The 22325-nt window shown below is 32.3% G+C and overlaps 1 protein-coding gene across 4 annotated transcripts in view; it reads right to left on the bottom strand.

Moving 5' to 3' along the window:
* ANKRD12 (ankyrin repeat domain 12) overlaps positions 1-22325 on the bottom strand; it is a 93190-nt gene that overhangs the window by 43603 nt on the left and 27262 nt on the right. For 2 of the 4 annotated variants that reach the window (XM_081148946.1, XM_081148949.1), the window contains exons 3-7: positions 21323-21470; positions 13476-13544; positions 8977-9123; positions 5733-5933; positions 2749-2891 (exon numbers count right to left, since the gene is read on the bottom strand). In XM_081148946.1, coding sequence (XP_081005072.1) covers positions 2749-2891; positions 5733-5933; positions 8977-9123; positions 13476-13544; positions 21323-21470 — 708 coding nt within the window. The remainder of the gene's footprint in view (positions 1-2748; positions 2892-5732; positions 5934-8976; positions 9124-13475; positions 13545-21322; positions 21471-22325) is intronic. The other 2 variants (XM_081148947.1, XM_081148948.1) reach the window with 1 other exon arrangement.

The following is a 22325-nucleotide window of genomic DNA, read 5'->3' as shown; positions in this document are numbered from 1 at the left end:
ATAGAAACATATCCTACTTACAAGGCAGAATTCTTATTTATTTATTTTAAAAAACATATCTTTATTGATTTCAGAGAGAGGAAAGGAAGGGGAGAGAGAGAGAGATAGAAACATCAATGATGAGAGAGTCATTGATCGGCTGCCTAGCCCGCAACCTGGGCATGTGTCCTGACCGGGAATCGAACCCCGATCTCCTGGATCCTAGGTCTATGCTCAACCACTGAGCCACGCCTGGCCGAGCACAAGGCAGAATTCTTTAACATCACATTTAGAAATCAGGAAATCTTTATATATCACATATAAAAGAAAACTATTCATCTTTATGATAAACTATCAATAATGATGTAAAAAAACAGGGAAGATGTACCATATTTAAAATATCACAGCCAGAAAATATATCAGCTTTTGATAAATTCAGTGGAAAGGGAAATGTGTCCTTCATATTGTCAGGCCTTGTGGATTAAGTCTTTGATATTCTGTCTATTCTCAGTCAGTTATTCATCCATCCATCCATGTACCTACACACACATTCATGTAGAATTTACTAAGTGCTTCTTATGTGATAAGCGGATCCGGGGTCACTAACACAGAACAATACAAAAAGCCTGTATGCGTGGTACTCACAGTGTAGTGCAGGAAACAGGTACCTCAGTAAAAAATAATGTAGTAAGTGCTATCATACAGATATGTACAAACTGCCAAGGGAGCAGAAAAGAGTGGTCCAATAGTAAGCAAGAACCAGTTTAGGAAAATAACTTTTATAGGCTACATTTTTCTTCAAAATTAGAATTTTGAGATTCATGAAAAATAACACAGAAAAATATAAATAATAAAATAGCATTTTTAATTTCCAAATTTTAGTTTCTAAAATATTTAAGTATATTTGAAAAATAGCAACCTAAAGGTAGCCTTATAATCTTTTACCTCTGACAATTCTACTAAGATTTTAGATTTCTAGGAGTTTACATGCACAGTATCTTTTTTCCCCCCTTCAAAATATCCCCTTTAGATAGGTCTGATTTATTACATGAATTAAAAAGGAAATAAAAGTTCAAAGGAGAAAATATTTTGTTCAAGACCACACAGCTAGTAAACTGGCCAGGCCAGAATTGAATTCCTATCTATCTTCACTCTAGATTCCATTTTTCCCCCCAATAAGGCAGAGAATGTTTGCTGCTAAAGACAGCAGAAAAAGGGGATTGTCCAGACACACTACAGAGAAGCCCACCAGTCAAAATGGTCAACGGATCTTGTCAATCGGGTTTTTACAGCTTCATTCAAATATGAATACACAAAATTTAGCAGAATATGTCTAATTTGAAAAAACCCCCAAAATAGAACAGTAATATGAAGGATCTTGAAGAAATACATCACCATGCAGGAAGTAGGACAAATCATTTAATTAATATCTGGGAGAGTCAAGATGGGTACCAGGAAACTGGTAATCTCATGGAGAGACTGAGAATTCCACAGGAGATTAATGGTAAAGAGATATCCCAGGACAGCATCTATCCTACAGATCTAGAGAGCAACTAGCCCCTATTAGAGCAGGATACAAGATTCTTGTATACAAGGATATAAGCAATCTTAAAGGTATTTCTCAAAAATAGTAAACTGATCAATGTGTTTTATTTTATTGAGAGGCATTTTAGAGTTACGTCAGAGAAGATAGTAAGGAAGAACAAAAATAGATGCATAGGAAACTTAAAAAAAAAAAAAAAAAAAAAGGTAGTAAAGATCCCCCAAAAGAAATACACTTATGGTATACTCTATGTCTCCGAGCAGCACTATTTAATAAAATCCCCTGCAGGTGGTCAATAAATTATGACTAAAAATTAAAAAGCAAAATAGCCTGCATGCTGTTAGAAATACACAGATAACTACTAGAAGAAACACTCATTAGTTGCTTTTGGCTAAAGGTACTGGGAAGTGGGAAGGCATGGAAGGGAGCCTTGCAGTTAACCTTTATAAGCTGGGTAGTACTTTTCCACTTTCTAAACTATGTGCAAGTATTCTTCACTAAAAGTAAAAATTTAGTACAAGAGAAAACTTACTTATTCGAAAAACAAAATCTTGATTTCGAATCATTGCTAATAGTGTTCCAGGTTGATTTGCTCTGGCTGTAAGCAGGTTACAGCAATGAAATTAAGCATTAAACACACTTAAAACATGAGCTGCATTGTAACTAAGAATGGTTTAGCTTTGATATCAACATGCCTGAGATTAAAAATGTAAATGGAATTAAAAACCCAGCATGGTTCATAATATTACAGCAAAACTAATAAACATGTTTAGAGATACCATTAATTTGTAACCATATATAATCATGTTTGATTATAATAAGTTTTTATTATTACACAAATAAACCATCTGAATATATTAAGTAAGTAATGTCAGCTAAAATTCAGGAATAAATTTTAGGTATACAGGAATCATTAAATATTAAGAAGTCTAAAAAAGATATAGGCAGCATGACACTATATCTAGCTATGTGACAGAGTGGCCTACAAATAAAAATTTAACTATCAAATTAAATAAATTTTATGTAAACATAACACTAAATGTGACTACGATAGGAATTAGTAGTTCAAAGGCAGGTAAGAGGAAAAATAAAATACAGATGAGCCGATCAGGCAATGAGTAAAATAAATATGGCAGGCGTTCGTGTGACTAAGAAGTGAACTAAACTATTCTGGGTTGAATTTATACTTTGAAAATGAGTATAATTGATTTTTCTATCATACTTACATCTCTATGTCCACTACTAGCAGAATCATGGAGTGGAGTGTCATCATCTAATCCTTGTGTGTTAACATCTGCTCCAGCTGCTATAAGTATCTTAGCAACATCATAATATCCAACATTGCAAGCTTCATGCAGTGGTGTCCAACCTGAAGTTAGAATACTAATTTAACCATATGGTTCACTAAAATGCAGGAATAAATGTTATGTTTAGAGGGATCATTAAATATTAATAAGTCTAGAAAAAGATAGGCAACATGATGCTGTACAATTTTTATTGTAAGTAAAGTCTACTTTAACTACTACCTCTAGTTATTTGACAGAATGGCCTGGAAAGAAAATATATTTATATTTTAGTTACTTTTGTAATGAAAATAATTCAAAACATATATATGCTTTTCCTATACATAACCTCACGTGACATATTGATTCTAAATGCACATTATATAGAAAGAAAAAGGAGTGACGAACAAGAAATAAATACCTAGAAACACCATTAATCTTACAGAAGGTGCACTCACAATATTATTATTGCCATTGAAGCTAAATTATTTGACAAAATATTAAACACTTAAGCTTATCCAATAAATATAAACTTGCTAAAATTTATAATCACCTGAACTCTGGAAAAAATAGAAAAAGGAGGTAAAATATTAATAAGCTTGTAAGGGTCTTTCAAAATTCAGTCAACAAAAACCCCTTTGTTTTAAGAGCTTTCGTCTGTTAAGTCAATATAATCTTTTCTGAACTTAATATTTATTTTAACTGGAATAAATTTATCATTTTAGTTATACTTTCATAATAAAAGCAAGTTATATATGTTCATGAAAGAAAAATCAGAAAACAAAAAATACAAAGCACAAAATAAGCATTACCCATAATTCTAACACCCAGATAATAATAATTTAAATAATTTTACAAAAATCCTACTAGATTCACTCCCTCTCATATCTATAATTTTAAAACAAAACTGGGAAAGTTGTTTAAGTTGCTTCTTTTACTTACTACAATGAAAACAATCACTGACTGACTATATACCATAATTATTTAAACAAACTCCTATTGCTGGACATTTATTTCTAATTTTTAAATATTAGAAACAGTGCTGCAACAAATATCCATACAACTAAATCTTTATGCACATTCATGACTAAACATTTAAGATAAATGCTTAGAAATGAATTGTTAGACGAAAGGAAAAGTAAAAATTTTTGATTTCTGATCGATAATATCAAGTTTAAGTTCATTCTTTAATGCCGATCCCATATATCACCTGTCACCTAATTCATACCCAATAGATAAATAAATTTCAGGTGTATTCTGTAGGTATATGTGTAAAAGCAAACCAAAAATAAAATTTGGAAAAAAGAAAGTATAGGGGCATTGTTTTATGATATAGGGGCAAAAAAGGCAGCCTTAAATAAAATACCAAAGAACCCATACATAAAAACATCTGATATGATTACATTAAAAACTTTAGTACAATAACATTGTGATAAAAATTCAAAAATGGCCACAGAAAGTAAAAATCTTTACATATTTGATAATTAAAATCTACACTAAAATGAAGAGCTCTTACATATTAATAATACTACCAAGCCTTAAGAAAAATGGGCAAAGAACTGGATATCCCAGTTCACAGAATACATATAAATTTATAATATGCACAAGAAATATTCACTGTCACTACTGATTAAGAAAATCCAAATTAAAGATCTTTTTCTCGATTGTCAGCTTGCTAATAGTTAAAATGGTAATATCCAGTTTTAGTGAAGATTTGAGAAAAAGAGCTCTTTCATATAGTACTCTTAATGGTAGAGTATATTGATAAAATATTCTTCTGGAGGGTCATTTGCCTGTATTTCAAAACTTTTAAAATATGCATTCCCTTTGCTTTAGCAGTTTGTCTTCTAACTGAAATACTGACATACTTCCATAACTATACACAAAGATATTTCTACTTCTACAAGTGTTCACTATTGTCCATAGAATCTATACTATACAATCTATACAGTTGTTGAAATGAATAAAGTAAAACTATCTGTATGTACCGACAGAAATATCTGTAAGACATTAAGTAAAAAAAGGCAGGTTGTAGAACTAAAGGCTGATATAGGTGGAGTGATTTGATATTTTTTTTAAAAAAAAATCTATGTATAAATAAATGCTCATTTTATACATAAATATGTGATAATGAAAATGCATGAAAAGAATAACCTCTAAATTATTAACAATAAGTCTGTAGAAAGAAACTGAGGGGAGGGAATGCAGAGTATACTAGTATGTGAAACAAAAGGGAATTTCTATATTGTTCTCTGCATACTTTTACTGTTTGAATTACTTACTAAGAATGTAATGGTATGATATTTGAGTAATTAAAATAAAACACTACCACGCTGGCCAGTGAGGCTAAGTTGGTTGGAGCATCATCCTGAACACCTAAAGATCGGGGTTTGATTTCCGGTCAGGGCACATACCCAGGTTCTGGGTGTGATCTCCAGTTGGGGTACATACAGGAGGCAACTAACAGATGTTTCTCTCTTTCTCTCTCTTTCTAAAATCAATAAAAACCTATCTTGAGTGAGGAATAAAAAATAAAAATAAAATAAAACAAAACACTACCACCACCCCTTTATAGTCCTTCATGTTCAAGTTAATAAATGTTCTTGAAAGACTTATGAATGAATTAACTACTCGGAAAACATTATATAACTCTAATTCACATAGAATAAAACCTAAATGAGATAAAAAATTATAATCTGTCAACTAAAATATAAATTTAACACTTAAAAATCTAATTTTTGACATGGAATTGTAGCAGAGATCAGAGTTTCATGTACGCAATCCAAAATAGTTTTGTAATAAAGTACAATTTTAGAACTCCTTTGTTTCAACAAGCATAAAAAGTGTAATTACATTGTAATGAAAATCTGTTCAGATAAATTTTACATTTTAGTTCCTGAGTATTAGTATTTAATTACTAGTCTTACCTGCAAAATCTTTCACATTCACATTTGCCCCTAAACTTATTAATTCTTTGACCTGTTTCACATCCCCTCGAATAGCTGCCGTGTGTAAAGGAGTTTCACCACGTTCATTTCGTTTATTAACTTTATCTTTTTGTCGAGATGAGGAACTAGGAGTTTTCTTTTGGGCTGGTGTTGTTTGTGATGGATGATTTGGTGTGGAATCTATAAGAAAGAAGAAAGTTAACAAAAGTTCTAAGCTAAATATTTTGTATATTCATTTAAAGGCTTTTATAGGTAATGTGCTATTTCTTGGAATCGGAGGAATATCTTCTTACCCTCCAATCCAAAACTTGACTTGGATAATACATTAATTTGACCCAAATACATGGAGTAGATCTTCCTTTAGGGTTATCAAGTATTGCATGAGCCAATTTAGAAAAAAATGTTTTATTCTGTCTATTCATAAAATTGGCTTAAAATGAATAATGAGTATCAGATATGCATACTAAAAGTGTTTGCTCAATAATTTGATAAACTATTATTCTAAAACCTTGATGAAATGACACTGAAGACTACAGCCACACCTCTGACTCAGACAAAATATTGGAGTTGTACTCTAATATTAAGTGCAAATTAAGGTTGTGAATGATTTTAGTATGAAAATGAAATTTAAGAACTTTAAGAAATAAGAAGAGTCTGGGAGAAGGCGTTTAAAAAGTGGGTGATAGCCCCAGTCCGTTTGGCTCAGTAGTTAGAGTGCTGGCCCATGGACTGAAGGGTCCTTGGGTTCGATTGTGACCAAGGGGATGTACCTCAGTTGCCGGCTTGATCCTGGCCCTGGTCGGGGCTCATGCAGGAGGCAACCAATCGATGTGTCTCTCTCACATCGATGTTTCTCTCTCTCTGAAAAGCAGTGGAAACAATATCCTCGGGTGAGGATTAAAAATAATAAACAAATAAATAAATAAATGAAAGTGGGTGATAAGAGAAAGTACGTGCTTTGCTATATTCCCATCTTTTGATTTTTGTTTCAGTTTCTGTATCAAAAACAAGAATGGTAAACTAGATGATGTCCAACATCCTCTCCTCCCCATTTCATAACTACTGGGGGAAATCAAAACAAAGACTGGTTTCTTAATCAGTTAAGGATTTAAGACATATGTACAGTGCTAATAATTAATTCTGAAATTTATAACTATTTAAAAGAACTGCTCTAAGAGAAAAGTCCATGGAAAATAATTTTCGGGTGTAATTAGAGCACTAAGAAGTAATATTATCCTTTCCTCAATAAGAAAAAAGGTTAAGGTTTACCTTTTGAATTTTAAAGTATATTCTGTAATTATCAGTTTCCTGTGTGTATCTATAATGTACACTCCATAAGAGCAAGGACCTTGTCTATCTTATTCAGCATTATATCTTGACGCCTAAGATGACTCCTTGGTACCTAGTGGTACTCAAGCAATATTTGTTGAATGAGTAAATGAATTTTAGTATAGTTTTTATAGTCAAATTAATTGTTAAGAAATTGCTGAACTTCTTAAAAACAAAACAACATACTTTTTAATTCATACAACCTGCAAGTAATTCATACAAAATATTGTCAGTCATACCAAAATAGTATTGACACACACAAGCAATACTATCCATAATGGCAAGCAGGTTAAACATAATAAAAACAAGGAAAATTAATTATGAAACTGATAAAACAATGAACCCTAAACTCCAAGTATATCGATATGCTGGCAAACAGGTTTGATATTTCAAAAGCTTTCCACTCTAATCCTATATATATTAATAAAGTTGACTAAGATGTACCCTTGAATAAAAAGAACCAACTGTAGAACAGTATTATAGTATAATCTTATTTATATTTAAAAACAAACTGTAATAAAAGATGAATATATTTACTTGTTTTTGGTTAGTAAATTTCTAGAAGAAACTTAGTAGTTGTTACCTCTCAAGGTGGGAGGTTATTAAGATAAGGGAGGACTTTAACTTTTTGCCTTATTGTAGTATCTCTTTAATTTATTGTAAGGATAAAGGTTCATGGTATAAAAAAAAAAAAAGTTTTAAAAATTAAGTCTTGCCATCTATTAAATCTGATTCAAAGTAAATATTTTACAGAAACATTTGAAGTTTTAACACTGTAAAATATCTTTAACTTGTCTACATTCTTTAGAAAGGTGAGGGTGGAAAGGTGGGAGAATAACTAAAACATGTTCTACTTAAAAAAGCAGAAAGTCCTAACATTTTTTTAATTAGTGGAAGATATCAGAGACACTTATGCTTTAGTGGAAACTATGATATGTACAAACTCTAGAAATTTTACCATGCTGTCCCAGTTTTTAAAAAAGAGTCAACACTGGAAAAGTTCACTGGAAAAACTGTGCCGTTTTCAATGCACTGCAACAAGGCCTGTTATGTGACCTAAAGTCTTATGCAAAGATGCTTTGAATTTAGAGCTAAAATAATTTTTTTCTATAGATGAGAGTGATGTACTTTCTTGTATCACTCAATGAGAATTATACAACTCAAAATTTTCCTTCTGTGTTGTTAGTTGCCAGAATGCACAGCAAAATTCAATGCTCAATAGTAATAACTATGTCAGCCCAGCTGTCTGGGCTCCTTTTCCTAAATTAGCAGGTTGGTTGGTTTGTTCCCTTTTTGTTCCCTGCCAGCAAGCCATCCTCAATTATTTTTGGAGGGCAGAGTACATGAACACACACACACACACTTCCTTAATTGGAAGTGTGAGATGAAATATGAGGTAAATTTACATAACATATTGCAGATATTTTTCCTTTTCTAATAATCTAGATCTTAAACAAAAAAACAATAAAATAACAAAACATTAAACTCTTGCTTTTAAAAGTAATAATAATATAAGATTATCAGCTTATCAGCAGGGTGCTAGTGAACTCAAAAGTAAACTATAAATTTAAAAGCCACTTTATAAAAACTGGGTTCGGCAACAGATTTCTGAAGTTGACTGACCAATTTCTAAATTGCTCATTTTAATTGACAAGTATTTACTGAATGTCCACTCAACGATCCCTGCTCTCTTGTAGTTTCTCATCTAGTGGAGGATACAGACAATAAACAATTGTCACACAAATAAATGTAAAGTTATAAATGTACGTTAGAAGAAATTCTGACTAAATCTAGGAAAAACAAAAATTTAAAGTAATTAAAAATAGCTGTTAAAACAAGGCTGGAGTCTGAAGAAAACTATGAGTAAACATGAACTCAGTGTGGTAAATATCACCTGGACTGTTGTCTCTTGCTGTCATCTGCATAAGAAGTGCCATCTGCTTTCGTTCTGAGAGTGGATAACCAAAAAGAATGCTAACTGGTGTGGACTTCTTATTTCCAGCTTCCTTTTTTGTCTTCTTCTTTTCTGGACCTTCTTTCTCTGGAATTATTAATAAATATGTTAAGAATTTGAAACGATGGAAGCACTCAAAAGCAAAACATAAGAGATGACTTTTAAAAAATAGATGTTATACATGTATATGAGAAACAGGTGTATGAACCAGCAATAGGCAGACAAAAGAGGACTACACTTTTATTTATATTATACAATTAATTTTCTCCCTGAATGCTTTTAAAATTATTAATGCTATTGTTTTGAGAGAACCAATAACATTTGGAAATTTACTCCCAGTAAAATTTTTTATTTTAATCATTTGTTCTATTAAAATTTAACTTCTTCAATAACATTTCAAACATTCCTTAGTGTTATCTTTGAAACTTCTCCTTCATTCATTATAATTTTATTTTTTAATTAATGCTAAGCCTATACAGCAATGTTCCTTCAAATTACTTCCTAATGATTTATGCAATCTTCTAAGAAGATAAGTATATAAGGCAAGTCTCAACACACAGAGCAATTATTGACAAAAACGCACCGCATCACTTTATTAGTCATAGAAAAGTTGAACAAGAAATATTAAAGCTAAAAATGAACAAATTAAAGATTCTGAATGTGTACATGTGTGTGTGTGTGTATATATGTGTGTTTAACAGAGATCTTGCAAAAACTCAAAAATGTCTAAAGATTTTTCAAGAGATGTGATCTACCGTAAGTCAGCTCTCAGACTTAGCTATCTGGGAAATCCTTTGGCAATGGAAGTCAGCATTCCCCATAAGTGGGAGAAAATTAAGATGGAACTGGATTCCACAGGTCAAAGAGATAGAGATGTCTGTTCTTTTTTTAGGACTTCTCTGGGAGTTAATTCAGGTGGCGCTATTAGAGCTAATGCAGAAGGTCAGCCTATTAACTATCTAGGCATCTCTTTCTTGGGAAACTCTATACAAATATCTGAGATTTACTGATCCAGATTTGAGGGTCCTGCAAAGAGGGGCTACAAAAACAAACAAACAAACAAACAAACAAGTAAAATTTAAAAACAAATGTAAAACAGCAAAAATGAATGGAGGAAGAAAAGGCTTGTGGTGTTTTCAGGCAAATGTGGCCAGCACCTAGCCTACTCTAAGAGACAAGCGTTTACTAACCTAACAAGTTTCAAGAAACCAATAAGTTTGATATTATTTAAACATTATTAAGTATTATCATTTGCAGCATAGAAGTTAAAGTAATAATTCTTGCAGTGTACCACTTAATTAGAATATAATGGCATCCTAATGGTCTAAAAAATTAGAGTTCCTAATATTTAAATTCTCCTGCTGACAAATCACTCAAAATTCAATAGCTCCTAAATTGCTTCCTTTGTTGATATTTGATTTTATATAACAAAAAATTTCAAGATTTAAGTCAGTCTTTATTAAGAGTTCTAATATATTACTATTTTCATTTTCCTCGTTTCATTATCATTAATGATCCAATTTAGTACAAATCCAGTTTCAGTATGGTTTCACCTTACCAAATTTCTTGTAAAGCCCTAAAGAGGTCTTTTAGAGAACCTATATTTTTCTGAAACATATACTTTCTCCTAATGTTCTGTTCACTTTGGTTCTCTTGTATTTAATGAGGAACCAAAACTGGTGTTGCTTTAATGATTTTTCCATCTGATTAACAAATCTTTAAATATAATGAATGTACTTTTCACCTAAAAATAAAATATTTAACTGTGAAATTTTATAGAAAGTAGAAAAGTTGTATTAAGGAAAATAAGTAAAATCTAGTAATTAGAGGAAACAAATTAAATAATTTCTAAAATTTTGGGGGAAAATCTTTTATTTTCTCATTTGCAAGACAATTGATTTTTTTTTGTTTTTTATTGCATTTTAATAGAATGTTTTAAAAAGAATATGCTTTCAAGGGATATATATACTCAGTTTACAGAAAATGTGAGACACTTATAATGAATTTATTAGAATTCCACACTGCCAAGTGATCAAAGATATAATCATTACATTTGAAAAAGAATAAACAAATTGGATATACCCCAAATTTGAGTTAGCTACTAGCATTCAATCCAAATTCTATTTTTTGTTTGAGTGACTTTAGTCATTTGTCCGAGTTCATGTTTTACATGAGCTAGGAAAAGAAGGTAAGTAAATAGTACTGGGTGTAAGATAGTTAGGTTAGAGGTAACTACAAACCATTCTTCAAAATTGTGTTAGATTAACATGTCCCAAAGTGTGCTTTTTCAAGTTGAACGAAGTTTTGGCTATTTCAGATCTATCCTGTGAAGAACTTGTTTCCTGTGACCTGTCTTCTCAGGTTTTAGTAACTAAAATATGTATTTATATGTCCAAATAACCAGTCAGCATTTTAAAATTTAAACACAGAAATACTGACACATGTACTTATTTAAAGCACAGCCTACTACAGACTTGAAATTGCACTCAGCCACCCTACAGATTTAAAAAAATAATAATTCAAATAATTCACTTATGACTAAAGAAATTGACTTTTAAACAATCCAACGTTCTTTATTTCAAGGTTCAGAGGATCTTTAGAAATATAGAGAAGTCTCAGTCTTATAATTTCAAAACTGATGCTTTTTTTTTTCAGGTCTTGTCAGAATAAACAGAAAGCTCAACACTGTCACATCCCAATTAAGTATAGAGTATATTAAGGAGAAGAAACAAAACTGTTTTTCTTGGACCCTGGCCAGGTGGCTCAGTTAGATGGAGCGTGGTCCTGTACACCAAAAAGGCTATGGGGTTTGATTTCCGGTGGGGGTGCATATGAGGCAACTGAATGATGTTTCTCTCTCTCCCCACCTTCCTCTTTCTCTAAAATCAACAAAACATATCCTTGGGTGTTTTACTTGGGAAATTGGTTGATAAATTTATTATTGTCTCAAAAAATAAAGAATATGACATTTTCCTACAAAGCAGTCATTGCGTAATGCAACAACTCAAATACAGCTGAACATAATTAAATGAACAGGTCTGGAATCTGAAAATTTTCTAAAATATTTGTTTTTAAAAAAATACTGCATAATTGAAGGGTCACATGACATTGTCTATCAAAATCCACTTGGTATATATACCTTGGTGAAGGGTATACAGCAAGAGAGACTATACACCCTGCGTATCTTCCCATAGGGGTTGTTAAAACGGGTTGACTTTTCACACTATTTTCTAGAAAATAATGTTGAGAAAAAAATGTTGCCATTACTCTGGTTCTAAATATTGACACAAATCTCTAACAGTGTAACAGCTGGGTGCCTGTATCTTTTGATTTCCAGCAAAGGTACTCAGATCATGAATGGTTTCATCACATATAGTTCTTTCAGGTGGACCCTGGCACTCAGGAGTCCCATTTTAGAAAAGTAAACCTAACTCCACAGTAAGTGTAGGTCTTTTAAATTTAATGCTGATTATAAACATGACCCTACCCCCAAGTTTTGATAACCAAGTACAACTGACTTATCAGCTCAATGAACAGTTTTTGGGATAATTTTAAGAATAATTAGTTAGTTCTACACCACTTCTACAAATTTATTAAATAAAGTATATCAGAAACAGGTTTACTTCAGATTTTATAGCTAAATATCATATGTTGAAAAGTGGACACTTAGATACCTAGGGACTAAATAATATTTTACATTAAGAAACATTAAAGATAAGAATGCAAGTCCATTAAAAAAAGACAACACACGTAACTAATTAGTTGTCACATTCTAGAAAATATTTATTTTTTATTTTAAAATAACACTGTTTACATATTCTCTTGTATTCTTCTATCTGGAGCAATTATGAAGCATGATACCTAGTGCCATCCGAACAGAGAAGTTACAACACAGTTAATGGTAATGGCATTTCTCCAGGAGATATGCTGTTCTAACCCACTTTTAATTTCAACATAGGCAGCAAAGTTAATAGAGTTCAACTTAAAAATTTTCTAAAATATTTGTTTTTAAAAAATATTTCATAATTGAAGGGTCACATGACATTGTCTATCAAAATCCACTTGGTATATATACCTTGGTAAAGGGTATACAGCAAGAGAGACTATACACCCTGGGTATCTTCCCATAGGGGTTGTTAAAACGGGTTGACTTTTCACACTATTTTCTATGGGAACAGTGCCCCATGTTGCACTGTACAACACCTGAGTGGCGGTTATACAGTAGTCCTGCTTATAACATGTTCATACATAGCATGTGTTGATGTGATGCACTGATATCTCAAACAAAAGCTGGAAAATCTGGTGTCATGATGTAGTTCACTTATTCAACCAAAGATATTTATATGTTGGTTTGAAAAGAAGTTATTTATAGTACAATAATTAATTGTAAATGTGACAGAGACCACTGGCTAAACAAGAGTCCCTGATAATCTAATTACCTGAGTATGTCCTGTAAGAAGATATAAGTCTCTCCCCCCAATTTTCACTTGTATGTCCTGGATCTGAATCTACAGAATGAGAAGAGACAGGAGAAAAGAAAAAAGCACACGAAGGGAAATGCAGAATTCAACAAGCCAACATTTTTCAAAAGATCACTAGTTAGTTAAGTCAGTGATAATGTTTTTCCAAAAGGTTACTTTTAGGGTAAAGCCAAAAATACATATAAGTAAAACTCAGGTTTGGCCCACACCTAAGATTTCAGTTTCTTCAACTAGAATATTAAAGTTAAGAAAGTCAACTATGCAGTTTTCAATAGATATTACTGATGCTGTTTATTACAACATATGGCCTTTGAAGTTACATATATATTTTCAATTTGTGAATAATTATAAAAGATGCAGTACTCTATCACTGTTTTTCTGTTTCGAATCTGTCTTTAGAAAACTTGAACGGACTTTAATCACCTTTTTTAAGAGGGTCAAAACTACTCAGAAGACAAAAGAACACTTAGTATCATTCTAGACCACAGAACTTTCTATAAATTATACACATTTCCAATGGTATGAAATACACTGGCCACTACTAAAGTCTTCTTAGAAAGAGTAGCCTCAATCAAAATAAGGTTATTAGCTAAGATAAGAATATGGAATTCTGCCTAACAATTCATGACAGACAAATACAATATGAAGGACTGACTTTTTTGGTAGAGCAGATATTTCTACTTATAAATAAACAATATGTCATTTTAACTCACAATGACATAATTCTGAGATTCATATTCTCAACCTACTGAGACATACTTTTCTTTCCAGTATCATTATTATGGACATTATATAAGAGTTCAGTTAAGTATAAGAAAACAAAAGTTTTAAAAAACCATTTAGAGATCAAGTAACCCCAAAACATAGCATTTGAAAAAAATTTTTATATTTTTTTATTGATTTCAAACAGAAAAGGAGAGGGAGATAGAAACATGAATGATGAGAGAGAATCATCGATCGGCTGCCTCCTGCACACCCCCCACTGGGGATCAAGCCCGCAACCCAGGCATGTGTCCTGACCCAGAATCGAACCGTGACGTCCAGGTTCATTGGTCAGTGCTTAACCACTGAGACACACCAGCCAGGTGCATTTGAAAATTGTAAGGATAATCCTAAAAGTTTAGTGATGAGAAGGCTCACTCAATTGAAAGTGAAGTCATTAATAAAATAACATTTAGACCAATTCTAAAGCAAGTGGGTAAATGACAAGCCTTTCAATGGACACTTATATTTCAAAAGTGAGCACATTAAATTAGCAACTAGAAGAATTCCATGAAGAATATTTAAAATTTCACTTAAGGACAAGGAAAAATTCAAAACGGCCACTGTAGATTATATAGGAAAGAAAAAGTGACAAGGAATAAGTTGTGCCAACAAACAGAATTAAAGGGATTATTGAAAATAGATCATATTATTTTGACAGATTAAAGCATAGTGGATAAACTGAACTTTCAACTACATTCATTAGATAACAGAGTAGTATAACAGTTTATCCAAATCTTCCTTTGGAAGAAATCAACCCACCCTCACTCCACATACCCCTTGGATTTTACTCAAAAAAGTATGTTCATATTTGGGGCATCTGAATGTGTATTCTATGAAAACTTAATTGAGAAATGGAAAATTTTAAGCTTCTATATCCTTTACTCAAGCCATTTCTTCCTTCTATGCTATACTGCGTCTAGACTGTAATGAGACTATTGCTACCTACTGAGGTTTCTATAAAACTCAAGTGCTAAGCAGAGCAATTATCTCTCTCTGATATTTTCTTCATAGCAAGATAAGACAAGCAATACTTGTATTTTTAAAAGCCATCTTTAAAGTTAATATGCTGTTCTGGGTTGCAAGAGAATAAGAAAAAAGTACCAAGAATGACTTAAAAGGTTTGCACTGTATGTTTGAAAATTTTATAATAAAAAGGGCGGGAGTAAATCTGTAATAAATAATCTCCACGAAAATCACCAAAAGGTGATTGAGAAGCATTGATTTTACTTGCTACTTTAACACAGTTACCAGAAAAATTATACTGGTTGTCTTATTTAAAATTTTTTTCATTGATTTTTTTTTTTTATAAGAGAAAAAAGGGAGATAGGAAGGGAAGCGGGGAGAGATATATCAATTTGTTGTTCCACTTATTTATGCATTCTGTGCCCTGACTGGGAATTGAATCCACAACCTTGGCATATTGGGACAACGTTCCTACTAACTGAGATACTGTATCTGGCTAGGCTCTGCCCTGTCTTCTTTTTTTTTAATCCTCACCTGAGGATATTTTTCCAATGATTTTTAGAGAGAGTGGAAGGGAGAGAGGGAGGAGATGGAGGGAGGGAGGGAAGGAGGGGGAGGAGGGAGGGAGGGAGGGAGGAGATATCAATGTGAGAAAGACACATCAACTAGTTGCGTCCTGTACACGTCCTGAAGCCCGGGCTGGGGATCAAACCTGCAACCCAGGTACGTGCCCATGACTGAGAATTGAACCTGAGACCCTTCAGTACACAGGCTGATGCTCTAACCACTGAGAACACCAGCCAGGGTAGGTCTTGTTTTCTTATTTTAAAAAGTTCCTGTCTCCAAATCTGCTTAAGTCATATTAAATAGAGTAAATCCTTCAACGGCATCTATAGCTTAAGGAAAATAAAATTTCTGAGGCTAGCTGGCAGAGATGATTTAGTTCAAAACATTTGAACATGCTTTACAACTGTCACCTTGAACTTTGGGCACAAATACTGTGCGCCTCTTTGGATTTTCTTATACCACATTATCTACATATGCCAAAAGAAAAAAATGAGTAAGCAAATAATGCCTTCTAAGAGAAAACAAGTATTTTAAAAGTGAAGGATGTTGTATCTTTCACTTCTTTAAACATACAAACTAAAATGATGAAGTACTACTTGTTTACCTTTATAGAACATAGATCTATCAAAACCTAAAGAAAAACATGTATCCCAATGTTTTTTGAGATTAAAGAATATTCATATTCTGCTGGAGGCTTAGTAACTAAGTATAATTATTTTGGAGAAATATCATAGAAATGTTTAATCCTTTAACCCTGAAACCCTTCTCCTAGGAATAAAAAGAAATAGCCCTGGTTGGGTGGATCAGTTGTTAGGAGCGTCGACCCGTGAACCAAAAAGGTCGTGGGTTTGATTTCCGGTGAGGGCATATAACTAGGTTGCAGGTTTGATCCCCAATGTGGGTGCATATGGGAGGCAGCCGACTGATGTTCCTCTCTCTTTCTCAAATAGATAAAAAACATATCCTCAGGTGAGGATTAAAAAAAGGGGGAGAGAAATAATTCAGTGTATAATAAAAATACAATGTGCAAAAATGCTTTTTATGGCATTACTCGTAATAAAATAATTGCAAATTTAGTTTGGAGGTCAAAAAGAGATTCTCTCGTGTGTACTCTCAAGACAGCTGTTCAGTACTTTCATGTCAAGGGATTGTGGCTTTCCCTTGGATGCCATTAGACTAAGAAAGAAAAAAGAAGTATGATTTTTATGACTGATTGTACAGGAATAAAATTTGCTTAGGGAGAAATATCAGTTATTAATTACTGTGCTAAAAACTTTATACTATACAGTGGCCACATTGTAAGGCGTCTACCCAGTATTTATTTTCTCCTTCTTACCAGAAATACTCCAATTCTGATTAGGGTGACAATCTGCCCAGGTAAAAGTATCCGACTTTTCAAACTCCCCAGCAACTAGGGTAGTATAACCAAATGAGATTGCAGGCAGAAATTCCTAGGAAAGTTGTTTCTTTAGTAAAAAAGGCAAAGTCTCACTGGGAGAAAAATACCTTTGCCCTTGGGCCTTCCTCCTATTTTCTGCCCAGGAGGAAGCACATGATTTCTTGTGATTATAAGGCAAAATGCTAAGGAAAAAGCCCATGTATGAGCTAAGGGTGGCAGAGCAGAAAGTTAAAAAGAGCCCGGTCCCTGATGGCATTACTGAACTGCATAGGCATAGCAGTTCACTACTAGAGTATCTCAAAATGAAGACTAAGAATGACATCCTGCTGATGGCATTATTGCTGATTTTGGGACCACTGAGCCTTCCTTGGACAATATGAATATCTTTTTAAAAAACGGTAATGACTGTGTCTCTTTAAAGTATGTTCATTATTTTAAAAATTCAAGCCACACAAAAACATACAAAGAAAGAGAAATCACCCCAAATCCTGGAAATAAAATGTTAACATCTGGTGAGCATTATTCCAAGTACCCCTTTAAATATAGGTAAAGTCAAAGGAGGTAGGAGAGAGACAAAGAAAGAGAGAGAGAAAGAAATTTATGTAAGAACTGGAAAATATCATATACATGCACTATTTTAAACATAAAAAGAAAAAAAACCCAAAGAAATTACTTCTCTATATACTAAAATATAACACACACACAAATTTCTGAATAAAGAAAGATTAAAAGTTTTAAGCAATTGTTTAAAAAAACTATGTATTTCAGTTTTAGACAATATCAGTGAATCCTGTGGTATAAGACCAACAATACACTAAGTTTAGGCTTAGTTCTACCATGAAAGTCTTTTAAACAACCTTCTTTCCATACGTGTTAGTATCTGTTCTGAATGAACATACACATAAATATACAGAACGTGATCTTTAATACAACCAGACAGTACGTATTATTTCATAACCTATTTTTCAGTTTATATACTATGAACAATTTTCCATACTGCACATTCTTCTACAATATTATTTTTAAGGATAAAATCATATTTCTTTATTGGCTTTACTACAATTTAACAAATCCTGTATTACTTGACAGTATTTTCCTGGTTTTTGTTTTTGCTATTATAAACAATGCTGACACAAACACACTTAGAGATAATTTTTACTCTCATCAATATTTACAGACTAAATGGCAAAGAATAAACCAAATGTTAACAAATGTTTAGTTTTAGATATATGTTGTCATATATACTCCAATAATGTACTTCTATAATTTAAATAAGTTCCTATTTCCAACCAGGGACCACTTGGTATGATTTAATTCAACAATAATTTTGTCAATCATTATAAATTGCACTTCCCTGATTCCTACTGATTTTTTTTACATATTTCTTTGCCAACTGTAATTTTGTTGTTCTAAACTACTTGCTTGTACCTTTTGTCCATTTTCCCATTTTTGTGTTTTTTTCTTCACATTTAAGAGTTTTTAAAATACTAATATATTAAGACAAGGGTTGTTATATATATGAAAAATCTCACCCTGGCCGATGTGGCTCAGTGGGTTGGGCACCAAAAGGTTGCTTGTTTCATTTCGTCAGGGCTCATGCCTGGGTTGCAGGCTCAATCCCTGGTAGGGGGCGTGCAGAAGGTAGCCAATTGATGTTTTGCTCTTACATTAATGTTTCTCTCTCTCTCTTTCTACCACTTCCTCTCTAAAAAAATCAATTAAAAAAATCTTAAAATAAAAATCTTTTCTGTATTTCTTTATAATTTCAGCTAATAATTTACAATATTGTACACTGTATAAAAAAGATCAATGTCAAATGTGAGATTTGATGTTATAATTATCTTTTATATGAAAATTATCACTTAATGATATTTTGCATTCTATTTTTAAAAAATATTTTTATTGATTTTGAGAGAGAGAGGAAGGGAGAGGGACAAAGAGAAACATTTATGTGAGAGTGCAATATTGATCGGCTACCTCCTGCATGCCAACTGGGGATGGAGCCCACAACCTGGGCATGTATCCTGACTGGGAATAGAACCAGCAACCTTTTGGTGCATAGGATGATACTAAACCAACTGAGCCACACCAGCCAGGGCTATTTTATTTTTTTAAATAATAAAAATAAGACAGCTGATTTGTAAATAAGACATTTTGCTTTGGGCCAGGAGAAATTCTTCTTAATGTTGTGTGTGTGTGCGCACTCATGTGGGTGGGCAAAACTAAAGCTTTCATCTATTATTTTCTAAAATTTATAAATTCAGCCTACTAAAAATATAAATATATATGTTTAAATACATTAAAATCTTGTTTAGCATTAGTATGTAACCTTTTCAAAGAAAAATAAGAGTTTGTTATGAAATAGTCTTAAAAAAAGAAAGCTACAACATCCCACTAAAATTCAGTAAGTGGAAAAACTGTAGCAGGGGTAAAGTATATAAACCAATTAATAAAGTATGAATTAGGTTATGTTTATTCTATGCCTAAAGTTGATGTTTTCCTAAATAACATACTCTTATTTTGTTGTAAATAAAAGACAAATAATCCACCTGATCTAATAATAAAGGTTCTCATGGGAAGTTTATTATTTTGAAACCTTGCTTATTTCTAAAAATATGTTAAACTGAATGCATCTAAATTCCTTCTTCAAACTACTAGTAGAAATATTACTGTCACTAGAAAACAAAACCTGGTTAACATAAGTAAGTACTTTAAAAATGACTAGCAAAAGGACCTCCAGGGAGAAAATATGAGATAATTTAAATCATAAATCTAAAAGTACATGAACACCTTCTTCTGGGCTAAGTGACTTAGTAATAGGTTGAGAACACTGCTTAAGGATAAGGAGAATCACGTCTCAAAAAAAAAAAAAGATTTTGAATCTCTAGAAAAAAGCCGGGGTAACTTTCAATGAACAAAGCACACAAGTTCTTAATTACTGCAAAAAAGGGTAGTTTTCAAGATTTAAAAATATCATGAGTGTTTAAGAACAATTTCTAGCTCAAGTTAAGAGACCTATCTACTACTTACCTACTTCTTAAAGTGTACACAAAAATCAAATATTTTCTGAAGCTATGTTAGCATAGGGCATTTCAAAAGTCATTAGGGTATTTTCGCTGATTTCAGAATCAAAATCATTTCCATATTGATGATTAAGATGTCTACAAAGCTATAAATAGGATATAATTTCTGTACATAAACTCAGAATGGAACACTAACTTTCTGTGAATGAAGCTAAAACAGTCTTAAGAATAGTTCATTAATATTTAATGCAAGAAATAGAACAATTATGATAAATACATAAACATTCAAGATTTTATCAGTTTCAAGAAATGATTAGTTCAGGGCTAAAACACAATCTAGTAATTTATTTATTTTAAAATATATCTTTATTGATTTCAGAGAGAGGAAAGGAGAGGGAGAGAGAGAGACAGAAACATCAATGATGAGAGAGTCATTGATCGGCTGCAACCCGGGCATGTGCCCTGACCGGGAATCGAACCCTGATCTCCTGGATCCTAGGTCGATGCTTAACCGCTGAGCCACGCCTGGCCGGCCCAATCTAGTAATTTATTAGTGGTAGTAAGGTTCTAATCTATTACAAATAACTGAGATTTGATTGATGTCAAGAATCATTTCAAAGAGTTTTGAGAAAAAAAGTACTATGAATTAGGCAGTTAGCCTCAATAATTTTTCCCTCCTTTTTTGGGTGGGGGGTATGTATTTCTGAATCTAAAATGCCTAAACTTTTTTATTTGGTGGGTTCAATAATGTCCATAAAAACTCAACATCTTTTTCTCAAATGTATGTTATTCTATGCTCCCTTATCATTAAGAAATTTCACCATTAAATGCTTCCCTAAAAATTAAGTCTGAAAGTGGTAAGAGATTTGTAATAAACACTGAGAATAAGGAAAAAAGAAAATTGTTTTTTTTTAAATCTCTGATTAGAAACCATGTTTGGTGAGAACTATATAAATTTCTGCCCACAAAAGATAAATTTGAAATACTAAAATCCAAAAATTTCTCTATTGGGGTGAAAGAGGAATGATATGAGGAAAACCATAGTAAAAGATGATTAACCTTTTACAGAAAACAACAAAGTATTCTACCTGTGTCTGAATCTCGTTCTTCATTTCTTGATGGGCTAATGGTAAAAGGAAGTTTACGTTTCATGGACGATTTCTCTTTCATCTCCTTGCCCACATCACTTCGATCAATTTTTGGAGTTCTGCTATAGGATGCAATCTTGTCTTTACTCTATTAAAAAAAATCAAATATGAATAAACTATAACAACATTAACTAAGCGATACAGTATTAAAAAACACTATGAAGGAACTTTTCAAACACACAAAAAAGTAGAGGGTATTATAAACCATCATTGTCCTCAATGCACTCAAGACCAGTTTCCACAATTACAACTTTTTCTAATTTGTTTCATATTCCCCTACTTTTACTTAATAATAGAATTTTAAAATAACAATAAAACAAAATACCTTGACTATAACAGAACTCTGTGTAAGTGTAATAGAGACATTGCCAATGAATAAATATAAATCTGAAAAAGTGAATTAAACAGTGTGTTTTATTAATATCATGTGCCCACTCATTCAGGTGAAGTATACTATCCTCATGATCTACAGTTATTATCAAGGTCACTCTCATGATCCAACATCCGAATTGGTACAGCACAACTAAACTGGGCTACGATGATGACTCTTTTGTGAAAAATATGCTAGTTACTGAGAACTAAGTGGCATCACCTTAGGAGGAAGAGTTTAAAAGAATAGTCTTCAAACAATAATAAATAGGCATCATAAATTGTAGAGATTCTCAGAAGCAAATTAGAAGTAGACTCAGGCTGCAGAAGACACTAGCTTTCAACTCAAGACAGAAATAAACTAAAGGAAGAACGAGGTGGGGGAAGGGCATAAAAAATAAAAATACTGGATTTTTTTAAAAAGCAGAATTTATCAATAAAACCAAAAGGTGATTCTAAGAGCAATAGAACAAAACTTTTAGTAAGTCTAATCATAAAAACGAGAGAGAAGAAAAACAAACATGAGATTAAGACCTAAATACAACTCCAGAGGAGATGTTATAAAGATACAGAA

The sequence above is a fragment of the Miniopterus schreibersii genome, assembly GCF_964146895.1.
Source record: "Miniopterus schreibersii genome assembly, chromosome: 10".
NCBI classification, from domain to species: domain Eukaryota; kingdom Metazoa; phylum Chordata; class Mammalia; order Chiroptera; family Miniopteridae; genus Miniopterus; species Miniopterus schreibersii.
The sequence above is the reverse complement of the archived record's forward strand: the minus strand, read 5'-3'. Positions and strand labels throughout refer to the sequence as shown.